At 38.6% G+C, this 11,833-nt stretch overlaps 2 protein-coding genes across 3 annotated transcripts; both read left to right on the top strand.

Annotated features, from left to right (window-relative positions):
- The first annotated feature begins 274 nt into the window (after nucleotides 1-274).
- On the top strand, nucleotides 275-6,846 carry yif1a (Yip1 interacting factor homolog A (S. cerevisiae)). Of its 2 annotated transcripts, none has more exons than XM_074674903.1 (9): nucleotides 275-423; nucleotides 819-871; nucleotides 2,452-2,696; nucleotides 3,742-3,846; nucleotides 4,443-4,521; nucleotides 4,605-4,662; nucleotides 4,766-4,921; nucleotides 5,186-5,279; nucleotides 6,154-6,845. In XM_074674903.1, the coding sequence occupies exons 2-9, from the start codon at nucleotides 841-843 to the stop codon at nucleotides 6,310-6,312; spliced, it is 927 nt and encodes a 308-aa protein (XP_074531004.1). In that variant the 5' UTR covers nucleotides 275-423; nucleotides 819-840; the 3' UTR covers nucleotides 6,313-6,845. The 2 variants fall into 2 exon arrangements, with proteins under 2 accessions (XP_074531004.1, XP_074531005.1); XM_074674904.1 differs by having other exon boundaries at nucleotides 286-419; nucleotides 6,154-6,846.
- A 430-nt stretch (nucleotides 6,847-7,276) lies between these two features.
- On the top strand, nucleotides 7,277-11,806 carry LOC141793654 (uncharacterized). The gene is made up of 5 exons (XM_074674469.1): nucleotides 7,277-7,612; nucleotides 8,445-9,087; nucleotides 9,400-9,521; nucleotides 9,736-9,791; nucleotides 10,179-11,806. The coding sequence occupies exons 2-5, from the start codon at nucleotides 8,488-8,490 to the stop codon at nucleotides 10,517-10,519; spliced, it is 1,119 nt and encodes a 372-aa protein (XP_074530570.1). The 5' UTR covers nucleotides 7,277-7,612; nucleotides 8,445-8,487; the 3' UTR covers nucleotides 10,520-11,806.
- Nucleotides 11,807-11,833: the final 27 nt, after the last annotated feature.

The following is an 11,833-nucleotide window of genomic DNA, read 5'->3' as shown; positions in this document are numbered from 1 at the left end:
GTCATCACAGCAATGTGGCTTGGTGGAGAAGATTTCAATGTTGAGTAAAGGGTTACTGTTGAGATGTTTACTGTTACAAATTTACCCAAATGACTGTTCCGTCGCCTCAATTTAAGCACCTTCAAAGACTTGTAATGCCTTCTTTAGCAACGTTGTCAGTTAAAGTTCTTTTTCCACCCCCATACACTTCAAATGGACAGGAAACTGCCATGGACGTTAGTCTCACAAATGTTAGTACAGGCAATCCAAGTTGTAGTGTGTTAGTATAAGAGTGCACTCTCATGATGTGTATTTTTCACGGTGTGTACTTACACCGTTTGCTGCCACGCAGGCACACTGAAGACGACCAACCACCGTGGATGGGTGGGATCATCCAGAGCAGTCTGATAGCCACGTAGCTTGCTAACATCGTTAGCTGTGTAGGTAAGTGCTTTAAATGATTGTACACTCTGTTACTGTAGCAGTCTATGCCACAGAAGTTTTGTGGACATTTAAATTCTGTGTTTGATTATTATTGTGTCATATGTGGGACTAAGTTGGTTTGCTGCTCAAGATAAGTTGTTGATTTAGCTTGTCTTGCTAGGTAGCTAGCATCAACTGGTAGCTACAGTGGTTACCGTTTAACAAGTTTACACTGAACGTTTGCTGGATAACCAGTTAGTATGAGCACTAGCCTCTTATTTAGCATCGATAATGTAATGCTTTTGTTCTAAGCTGTGACATTATTTTAGATATGTATATGTTTACCAATCAAGATGGATCCTTAGCCACTGTTAAGCGTCCAATATATCGCTAATTTGTTATCATTTTTATTTTAGGCTAACGTCAGCAAACGTCAGCATGGAGCTGCCACATCACGGGTACCGAGCAAGTAAGTTGAAGATACTAGTCACCTTCAGTTACTATATTTGAAAAAAATAATACATATAAAAAAGTCAACCAACCAGCCGCAGTTTTAACTTCCTATTTACTTTTTAAAGCCAGACACAGCTCAGCTAGACTTGTCATATGAGTGGTGTTATCCATCAAAAATGAATTTCAGCTTAACACATACTTGTGCTTCTAGTAGGGTGATTAGTGAAGAAACACACCCCAGATCTGTTTGTACTAATGAGTTACCTACTACACAGTACCTCAAATTCTAAAACCAAAGCCTGAAAACTAATCGGCAGCAAGAGGCAGAATATCACTCATATCACTGGGGCTGCCAAGTTGGCTATAGTGTTTTGTTAAGTTAGGCCCACAACACCTCAGAGAGGCTCAACAGTTGGTTCTGGCGCCCCAGAGCAACCTCCTTCCATTTCAGCTCTCATAAAATCATAACCATCGCCTGAAACACTTCAACTGATAACCTAACCTAGTTAGGATTGTCACTTTCAATGGACCCAAGCTCTGTACATGCAAGCTCCAGGTACTAGCAACGCTGATGCTACCTACACTACCCTAAGTCACCCTGAACTCCTAAACCCATCAGAAAGAGGAAGAGTATGCAGTCAGAAGTTAGAAAGGCAATGGGAAGGCAGAGCTAGGGCAAGGGGCTGGTCAAGGCCAGAATTCTTCCCTGCCAGGCTAGTAACTTTGATTTTTGAGGAGAAAAGAAACAACTCTTCTGCTGTCTGACATTCCTGGACTTAACATCTGACCTATTTATGGGTATATTTTTCTTACCTGTGGTATACACAGAGGTAACAATCATTTGTCAGTATAATACAATCCAATTCAAAAGCACCTTAAGTTAAAGTCTTAAAAGTGCAAGACTTGATTTAGTTAAGAGTTCATTTTGATAGGGACAGTGTACAGCTGTTAAGCTGTACCAGTTTACTAATTTATTTATATTTGTAGGCCCTGGGCCTGAGACAAAGACAATTCCTCTGTTATTAAAATCAAACTTTACAGAACAGCAAATGTGATGTTAATGTCAATAGTGTCATTAAATGGTGCTTTTGTGGTTATTATGAAACTACACAAGTTTGAAGATAAGAATGCAAGATTTACATTGAAAGTAACGTGCAGGACTACTGTCAATGACACCAGTACAAGTGGTCTCAAAGCAGTGACTCAGCAAGTCTGATTTGATGGGAAGGCTGTAAATTGAAAATGAACAATATCTAGCACCAGCATTGTTGGAATTCAAACTAAACTTTCTAAAAGAATCACATAAAGGTGTTTTACAATAAACTACATTTTCAGTAACTAATATGCAATTCAAAACAATTTCTTTAAAGTTAAAAAGAGTTAAGCTAGATATAGTGAAGAAACTTTTATTTCTGTGTAGCTTAGGGAAAGACTTGGTGTTAAAGGATGTCTTTTTGATAAGTTATTAAACAATGATCGTAAATAACAGCATTAACTCATATTTTTGTTGTGAATATTGAGTAATCACTTAAGTAATTAAAAAAACATTGATACTAATGCCCTTCATGATTTCTGTTGTGTCTACCTTTTTCACAGCTAAACCGAGAGCTCGTGCAGCTCCCCCCACTGCAGATTCTGTTCTGTTTGAGGACACAAGCGCTGCTGCACCAGCAATGAACAGTCAAGGATACTACACTCCTGGGTACAATATGGGAGGGCCTTCAAATGACATGCAGGGAGGTGGTGGTATGGACAATCTGTTCGCTGACCCAATGGCCAATGCTGCCATCATGTACGGCTCTTCAATAGCCAACCAAGGAAAGGATATGGTTAACAAAGAGGTGAGAAAAAAGATCCTCATAAAGTTCTTTTGGATTTGGAACAGAATGAATGGAATGGAAGGTGGGTCAAGGCTTGTACCGGAGCATTTGATACCTCTTTATCATCAAAAAATGGGATCGTAGTAGAATACCATTTACAACACATATCCAAACACACCTTGAGGACATAAAGAGCAGTCTAATGAGGTTCTAGGCTTTTATGTAGCATTTTTTTTAAGAGGCAGACAAATCCAGACAGTGACATATTTTAAAGGAGGATCCAGACGATAAGAATCCTGTCAAATATTGCTAAAAGTTTAGCTGTTGAAATAAAGTTACCTTTGTCGCACCGTATGATATTTTTTCATACTTTGGGATTTCGTAATAATCTGTTTTGTTTTTTTTGTTGTTGTTTGTACCAAGTTCACTTTCTAGGATCAACCCTTTATTTTCTCATCTTAATCTACCGATCAGTACTTGAAACTTTTCCCCAACCTTTTTATCCAGTTCTAATCAAGGGTACAAAAATCATACAGAATAATGTATCAAATATAGGCCACACCACACATATGGCAGCACATTATATATCATCTATAAGAAGTAAGAATTACATTAATCCTTCCAACACCTACCAAACACTGAACATTCAATACAGCATTGAATAAATGTACAGGCATTTGTAGAAAAAATAGATGAATGAATGAGTGAATGAATGAATGAATAAATTAATACACACAGGGGATGGGTGGGGGGATTTAACTTATAGTTATGCCATTAGCATTACCAGGAGTAAAAGTAAGGCGGACCAACATTTTTACTTTTAAATAAAAAAGAATAATTTGCATCGATGTGCACACAGTTGGCACATGAAGGAAACTGATGTTGCTCTACTGGAATAGCAACTTTGTGAAGGTTTTGAAAGCACTCCGTGTCCAGCCAGAGTGATTCACAAACCTGAAGGCACAGCCCCCTTTAAAAATGTAAATGACTCAACATCATCTATTAACTTTGCCAGACTGTCACACCTTGTCTACGAAGTTAATGTGTGTACTTTTTTGCCTTTCAGATCAGCAGATTTATGTCTGTGAACAAGCTGAAATATTTCTTCGCTGTCGACACCAAATATGTAATGAAGAAACTAATGCTCCTCATGTTCCCATATATGCATCAGGTAACCAGAGCTACTTGATATCCAAGCAAATACAGGACAACACAAAACATCAAGGAGTTAAAGACAGCTTGATATCTTTTTGTGTTTCGTCTTTTCAACTTCTTATCATATTGAAACCATGCAAGTAAGATAATGAGCCATCTTATCACTGCTCAAGATAATTTATGAACATTCTAATGCTGGGACTGACGCTGTGGATATAAAAGCACATTGAGCTCATATTCTCAGACACTTTAACTCACTGAGATTAGAAATTGTGTAACACTACAGACATTCTGTGCCCTGATAATATTTGAGCTATGCAGAGTGCAAATTGTAGAGATGTCAAACATATAATGTACCTGAACATGGTTTCTGAAATGTGTGGTTTGTGCAAAAGACCTCCTCTGTTGTCATTATGGACAAAACAGTACCAGTGAGGCTCTAAGTTTAAGACACTGGACATGAGCACTGAAGTGAACTTTGAGTCAGTCACAACATTCACTGCTACTCCTCCAGAGCTTCTGTATTTGATCTTGTAGTAAAAATAACAAAGAGCATCATTTGTAAATGTGAAACTTTGAGTGATTCACTTTGTCTCTTTTTTTTTTTTGTAGGATTGGGAAGTCCGTTATCATCGGGACACTCCATTGCCACCTAGACAAGATGTGAATGCATCCGATCTTTACATACCAAGTAGGTTTTTTTTATTGGTACAAAGTTTTCAGTGACAGAGCATTGAAGAATACTTGTGTTAAGTGTACTTTTACATCTTTTAGCAATGGCTTTCATTACCTACATTTTACTTGCTGGAATGGCCCTCGGCATTCAAAAAAGGTGAGTAATTCTTCCTCATATTGTTAATGGTATGACTCATAACAGTTACCCTTGTATAACAAAACAGCAGTTAAAAATGGGGTTATGTATTGTTCTTCTGAAGGTTCAGCCCAGAGGTCCTTGGTTTGTGTGCCAGCACTGCCCTCGTGTGGATGATCATCGAGGTGCTGGTGATGTTGTTGAGTTTGTACCTGATGACAGTACACAGCGATCTCTCCACCTTTGATCTTATCGCCTACAGTGGGTACAAATATGTCGGGTAAATATCATACCATACTTCAGATTTTGATCCTGTTTTTCTGACAGAGAAGATCAGAACAGCAGTTATGTATATTACTTATTCTAACTCTAAAATCAAAATTAAGTGAGCTCAGAGGCAAAAAGGTTCCTTTGTGTGTAAGTGTAAATGGAGCTTATTAAACCACATGCTAAGTTCATGCAAAGATGATGGTGAGACATTGTAAGTACATTACTTTTTAATGTATTTCACTGATGAACTTGTAATCTTATATTTCTCTTTCAGGATGATCTTCACACTGTTGTGTGGATTACTGTTTGGCAATGATGGTTATTTTGTGGGCCTTGCCTGGTCCTCCTGTGCCCTTATGTTCTTCATTGTAAGTTTTTTGGTCTTTATTTACAACACCCAGCATGATTAAAAGTCTTAAGTTTGTGAAATGCCAAAACCTCATGACAGTCACCAATGTAGAGCAGTGCCATTCAGAAAGTAAGCTTATTAAACGACCTTGAACAGAAATTGCTGCTTAAAGCCTGCTTAATCTATGGATTGTCCTTGACAAAATTTTGTAATGAAGTTGTTTTCTGTATTGAGTATTCCACATGCCTCCTGACAGAACAGTGAAAAACACTTCTCCATGATTGAATACAGCTATTTATAGTTCCAGATGCAAGGCTTTGAATTCCCTAACCACAGCAGTATTGTGTTTCTGAAAAGTATCATATTTTTAGTTCATAAGTTACTGATTGTCTTTGTTGTTCCAACAAATTAAGTTCTGTAAGCAGGTCATATATTACATATTCAGATGTTTTAATTAGTGAGTTCAATTTTAATTGAACTTTTCTTTGATGGTTAATGATACAATCCTGAAAAAACAACAGACCTGACACACTAAGTAAAAAGGAGTAAACAAAGATCATCATATATCTGTAGGCAACTGTATAATAAAGTGAGTAAAGGGTTTATACCTCAGTGCGATAAATAACCCAGGATAATTAAATATGATTCTGGTTACCTTAGCAGTATCACATGTTAGACCACATCTTGAAACAGCTAGCATAACTTTTTTATAGTTATCACTACGACAAAGGAGTTTACTGCTTCTGACCTAGAAGAGTCCACAACTAATGCCCGCCCTTGGACTGTCTCATGTCCATATTTCAAGAAAGCAACAAAGTCAATTTTTCTAAAATATTGGAATTTTTCTTTTGATGGGGTTGGCCTCTTAACTTTTTTTGAATCTCCTTTTTTAGGTGAGATCTCTGAAAATGAAGATCCTTCCCTCTCTCTCCTCTGACACCATGGGAACAGGATCAAGTGCCAAACCTCAGTTTCGCCTTTATATCACCGTGGCGACTGCAGTCTTTCAGCCCATCATCATATACTGGTTAACCTCACACTTAGTCAGGTGACTGGGAGAAATGTAATGACCTAAAGTCCAAGTGCATTGGACCCAAAAGATGTGTTTGTTGAGTGTTTGTACACCTGCCTTTATATGCTCTTTTTTCAGTAAATACTTAATAGATGGTGTTTCACTGCAGCGCGTGCTGAGTTTGTCAGTTGGACATGTTCAAACTCAGTGGTTTCAGTGATTTAACCACAAAGTGTGACAGAAAATGGTTCATCTGAAGACGGTTGTCTTCCACAAGTGTATAGTAACACAAACAAATGCTTATTTTCGGCCCTTTACTTTCAAAACAAGGGCTGTCATTGTTAGATCTTTTAAATAAGAAAAAACTCTGATTCAGTTTAAGTTTTCTTTTTATATGATGTCCATTGACATGCTTTCAGTATTTACACACTTTACACACAGAAATGTACGTTACACCAGTGATTCAAGTGCCACTTTCCTGGCTTGGTAATGTTGCATTTCTCCCGTTTCTCTTGTGAGTTCTGGATTTTATTTATCTCCATTTGACAAAGCATGAAGGTGTTTGGATATTTTGTAGAAAAAATAAATATATTTCGCTTTGTGCATTCTGTTCTCAGAGTCTTATTCTTTTCAATTGTTTGCCTTTGTAATAATTTGATATCTGAGATGGTGATAATGCTCGATGCCAATAGTCGCGGACTGGACCTAACAAATAAGAAAAGTTCAGTTCAGTATCCAAAGTCAAAGTAACTGAAATAATGAAACTTAATAGGTTAGCATCGTTTAAAGCAATATAAATCAACAAAAGTCCACCATCAGAGAGAATGAATGTTTTCTGTAACATATTTATGGATAAATTATAGATATTTGCCAGTTTTAATCATTTCATTTGTCTCAAATTCACCGTTGTAAAGTTATATTTCTAAATATTGTGTAGGCTACCTAACAAAGTTTCAAAGCGTTATTAACCTACATTTGAACGGCTCAAAACGAAGAGAACATTCAGCACTGGATAGGTCTGTGTCTTTATTTACTGCTGTGTCAGCCAGTGAGCTTTACCCTTCAAAGTATAACACTGTACAGTATTTTCACTGTCGCTCTACCTCTGCTCGACACTTTTGCTTGCCCCGTAAAGTCGGTGTACGCGCTCGGGAGCGCGCACCACGCAAAGCGTCCTATTGGTTTCTATGGAAACCTCAGACAGCAACAGAAGACGACGCGCGAGGAGTCCTACCCCGACACAGGTTTTCAACCCCAACTTTTGATCTTTAACTTATCAAGTAGATCATGTACATCTGAAGATCCATTAATCCTGCCAGGATTTTCCTGTTGGTTTTTCGGTGAGTTTCTCGTTCATATTTGCAGTTAAAGCCTTAGCTTAGACCACCGAGTGTTACCTGTGAGGGGAAAAGACGGTGATGCTGACTAAATGAAACTTTATATTGTTCCGCCATTTGCCTACTGGACTGCATTGTAGAGCCATGTGGCTTCGGTCTTCGCTAGCTTTATAGCTTCGTTCATTTCTACACTGACTGTGTTAAGTTTGTTTAAAGCGTGTCTCGATACAAGTGCATATTTATATCTGTACCTGTGAGCACCGGTGGCTCTGAGAGAGCTGCACCTGTCCACTGTTTAATCTTTGTGTCTGAACCTGAAAGAGAGTGAACTCTGAACTATCAAGTTAGTGGATGATCACCAGAGGGGAACACAGAGCTAACATTTCACAGAATCGAGGTTAGATAGCCTACCTTTTTCCTCTCTCAATGAGTGACCAATGTAAAAAACATTTTCTTTTGGTTTGTTACGTTTAGATTACAACTTAGGAAAAAAAACAAAACACAACAAATACCCTACATTAATTCTGGAAATTTATGAATTTAAAGTTTTTGTATTTAAAATCTGTACTCAGCAGCACCCATCTTTAAGCACACAAAACGTCGTGTATCGAAGTGTTACTCGATTTTAAGCTACATTTATTTGCATATGGCAGTTTTGATATGAGCAAGGATAATTAAAGCACAAGTCATTTTTACCAAAATATAATTGGCCAAAAAAATTATTCTGTGCACCCTGAAAGAGATATGCGATTAAAGACATAGGTTGAGGTGCATTGTGATTGATTAACCGGATTAGTTTTTTTTTAATCATGACTTCTGTTGTATCTTTCCACAGTGGCACAGTTGAGTGACCCCTGAGGTTCCATCCTGGGAGGGAGATGGAGAATAGCTCTCACACACAGCCTCCCCAGACACAGTGTCTTGACACTTTCGAGGTTTCGCTGCCTTTCTATTCCTCACCCCAGCAGACAAACTGCCGTGTTTCACTCCCACTCTCCCCTGTATCATTTCCTTCATCCCCTTCCTCATTTTCTCCAACAACAGCAGATTCTAGTCACTCCTCCCCTCTCTCACACTGCACAGCTTCTCAGTGTCCAGAAGGAAAAAACATACAATGCCTCAGTCCAGAGACCACATCTGACCAAGATGACCTCACCTGCCTCAACTGGCTGCATCAGAGGGGCAACCTACTGCCACTACAGCCCCTCCCAAAAATATCACTGCCTCAGCTAGAGTCATCGCAGCCTTCCCTACCTCTGCCCCCGGCCCCGTCCAAGCCCCCGTATTCCTTCAGCAGTCTGATTTTCATGGCAATAGAGGACTCGCCTGACAAGAGGCTGCCAGTGAAAGACATCTACGATTGGATTGTCAACAATTTCCCATTCTACAGGACAGCCACCGGAGGCTGGAGGAACTCTGTACGTCACAACCTGTCCCTGAGCAAGAGCTTCCGCCGCATTCATAGGGACAAGAGCCAGGTGCAGATATAACACAATAATAGCATCAGGGTCATGTAATAACTGAAGGAGTTGTGTTTATATTATGTGGCAAAGGATCAAGTGTTTATATCTGAGGGTATCCATTACCCTGAAATCTCCTCAAGCAGCACACAGATACCAGATGTGATGCTCACAAGACGGCAATTAAACTGCCCCACAGGGAAATTATAGCCATGTAGTCCACATGTGTAGCAGTAGTTGTAGGGTTTCATGTGTCATTGTCACTTAACGTTTCTGTATTTGTAGTGTGCACGTTTACACATAAATTGTGTGTGTGTGTTTGTGTTTCAGTCAGTGGGGAAGGGATCTCTCTGGTGTGTGTGTCCAGAGTACCGGCCAGGACTCCTTGAAGTGCTGAGGAAGACCCACCGTTATCACAGCACCAACAGCAACCTGATCAACAAGCCTGCACTGTTCGTAACACAGTTCATTTCTACACCACACACTTTGTTAACAGATTTATTAATCTGTTAACAAATTAATTCCTTTAAGTTTAGCAGGAGTATTTTCTATTCTAAATTTAATTCAAAATGTATCGATTCCTTGAAAAAATAAAATTTTAACTCCGTCTTGTGTTGAAATCAGTGTTTAAAAAGTTGCCTTACTATCTTCCCATGTTGTGTGTAGACTGGAAGGAGCTGAATTTGGGACGCCTGCTGTTTGCGATTCTCTTGAAATCTCAGGTTAGTGATAAAGTTGATAATGTTGATCATTATTAATAAACATATTTGAACTTTAATGAAAAATTTTCAGGGTGCTAGTGCTTTATTTATAGAGTAACAGCCCTCTGTGACATTTTTATTGCACGCAGTTTTTCTGCCACTCTGCAGCTTTCTCAGCATGTTCCTGTGTTTGTGTTCTGTCCACATGGCAACAACCTTTATTACCTTGGCAACAAAGCAGTAGCCTAGCTCTGCCCCTCCATGTGCGTTTGTCTTATTTGAGAGCCTGAGTGAGCCTGTGCTACATGGGCTCACTGAAGTATATGACAAAGGCTGTTGAGCGAGGCGGTATGGAAACATATGAATATTAATGTTATGTCCTCCCTTTCATTTTTTGCTCTCATGCAGATCCTCTCTCTCACACCCTCCTCCTCTCCTCGCCTCAAACGCTGACCATTGATAACCCGTCTTTCTCTGACAACCCAACATGCCCTCTGACCCCGGATCACGAGGAGCTTGTCACCATGGAGTCAGTGGACTACCAGCATGAGGAGATCTGTGAAGAGATGGAGAAAGACCCTCTGAGTGATAGCGGGTACATTGAGTTACACTACTATGAGTCTCAGCAGTACCTGGTGCTGCCAGGTGATACAGAGCTAGACTTGGAGACCGTAGAGATCCTCCAGCTGGATGCAGAGGCTCAGGAAGCTGCTGGGTCACTGCTGGACCTGGCAGGAGGAGGATATTAATATATTGCATCAACAATCACACCTACAGCAACATCCATTTATAGATCCATTTAAGACACACATTCATACAAACCGTTTGAGATAGGGATTCATGTCCCACAGTCTCACTGATAATAATGCCTGGACATGATGTTTGTAAAGCAGCTGCTTCTTTCTGAAACACTGACACTGCCCTAAAGCTTTTTGTTTTTGTAGCTAATATTATGCAATAATAATGCATTTACTGATAAGACTGTGGATCATTCTCATGTATTCAGGCACTTACAATGCAGAGGATGACTAACAGAGTCCTGACTGAAGAAGTTGGTAAAACTGAGACGTATGGTTAAAACTGTGCTTTGAGATTTCAAGTATTAATACAGTACAAGCTTTATCAAGTTTGCAAGATTTCCACTGTGATTTTTTAAAACATGAGTATCAGTCTCAGGGGTTGAAGTTCTGCTTCCAGTTCAAGTAGAATTTATATTTTCCAATCTACTGACTATTTATACAGCATATAAACTTGTACAAGAAGAAATAACAGCTCTCTAGAGGCTGAGCAGCAAAGGGAATCACATTCATGTGATTGATATTTTGGTACAAAGACAGCTATCTGAGAAATTCTTTGCAATGATTCTCTTTTCTTCATACTGTTTTCAATGGATGCTTCAGAAGCATAAAATATTCCAGATAAACCTGTGTTTAATTTATTTTATCCTTCTTAACACTCTAATAGTTGCATACTCTGAAATTTTTCTTGTCAAAAAGTATGTTTTTGTGATTCTATATGATTTGTTATTTTCGTTGCTGCAATTGCAGATTGACAGCAAAAGTGGGAGAGCACTAAGTTACAATGTCTGTTTCAATGTCAGTTTCATGTCAGTCAAATTTTATATTTTAATCATTCCACTTAATCTAGTTTAAATATCCTGTAGCTTCCATGGAAGTCACAGTTTTCTGTTAACTTTTTGGGTAAATTCAGGTTCATTGGGGTAGTTTTTGTAATTCCACCTTGCAATCATATGAACCACAAAACAATCTGTGATACATAAAAAATTGTTTAATTATTTTTTAAAAGTGTGCTTGACCTTTCAATGTAGATTACACAAAATGTTTTTTTCTTGACATGTTTGGTAATTTGGGAAGGCAAGAAAATTTCCTTAATATAAACATAAAGAGACCTTGACTATATATTTTATTCTGTTACATCTAAACATCATTACCTAAAGCTTCCTGAGATCAACTTCTAGGGCTGTTTTCTTAATTTGCCCCAATTTACCCAAATCCACCCTACCTTTTGGTATATTCTTGTAACTAAGATGAAAATTTGTTAAT

Source organism: Halichoeres trimaculatus, unplaced genomic scaffold, assembly GCF_033239565.1.
Source record: "Halichoeres trimaculatus isolate MK-OKI-2021-1 unplaced genomic scaffold, fHalTri1.1 fHalTri1_scaffold_7, whole genome shotgun sequence".
NCBI lineage: Eukaryota > Metazoa > Chordata > Actinopteri > Labriformes > Labridae > Halichoeres > Halichoeres trimaculatus.
Note: the sequence above shows the minus strand (reverse complement) of the source record. Positions and strands in the feature narration are given on the sequence as shown.

What these genes read in the sequence shown, in the direction of transcription:
- yif1a (XM_074674904.1), top strand. Translation starts at nt 841, where the DNA reads ATGGAGCTGCCACATCACGGGTACCGAGCAA. An exon ending in TGTTCCCATATATGCATCAG is followed by an intron (nt 3,847 to 4,442) that starts GTAACCAGAGCT and finishes TTTTTTTTGTAG; the next exon opens with GATTGGGAAGTCCGTTATCA. An exon ending in AGTGGGTACAAATATGTCGG is followed by an intron (nt 4,922 to 5,185) that starts GTAAATATCATA and finishes TTTCTCTTTCAG; the next exon opens with GATGATCTTCACACTGTTGT.
- LOC141793654 (XM_074674469.1), top strand. Translation starts at nt 8,488, where the DNA reads ATGGAGAATAGCTCTCACACACAGCCTCCCCAGACACAGTGTCTTGAC. An exon ending in TTCATAGGGACAAGAGCCAG is followed by an intron (nt 9,088 to 9,399) that starts GTGCAGATATAA and finishes TTTGTGTTTCAG; the next exon opens with TCAGTGGGGAAGGGATCTCT. An exon ending in CTGATCAACAAGCCTGCACT is followed by an intron (nt 9,522 to 9,735) that starts GTTCGTAACACA and finishes TGTTGTGTGTAG; the next exon opens with ACTGGAAGGAGCTGAATTTG.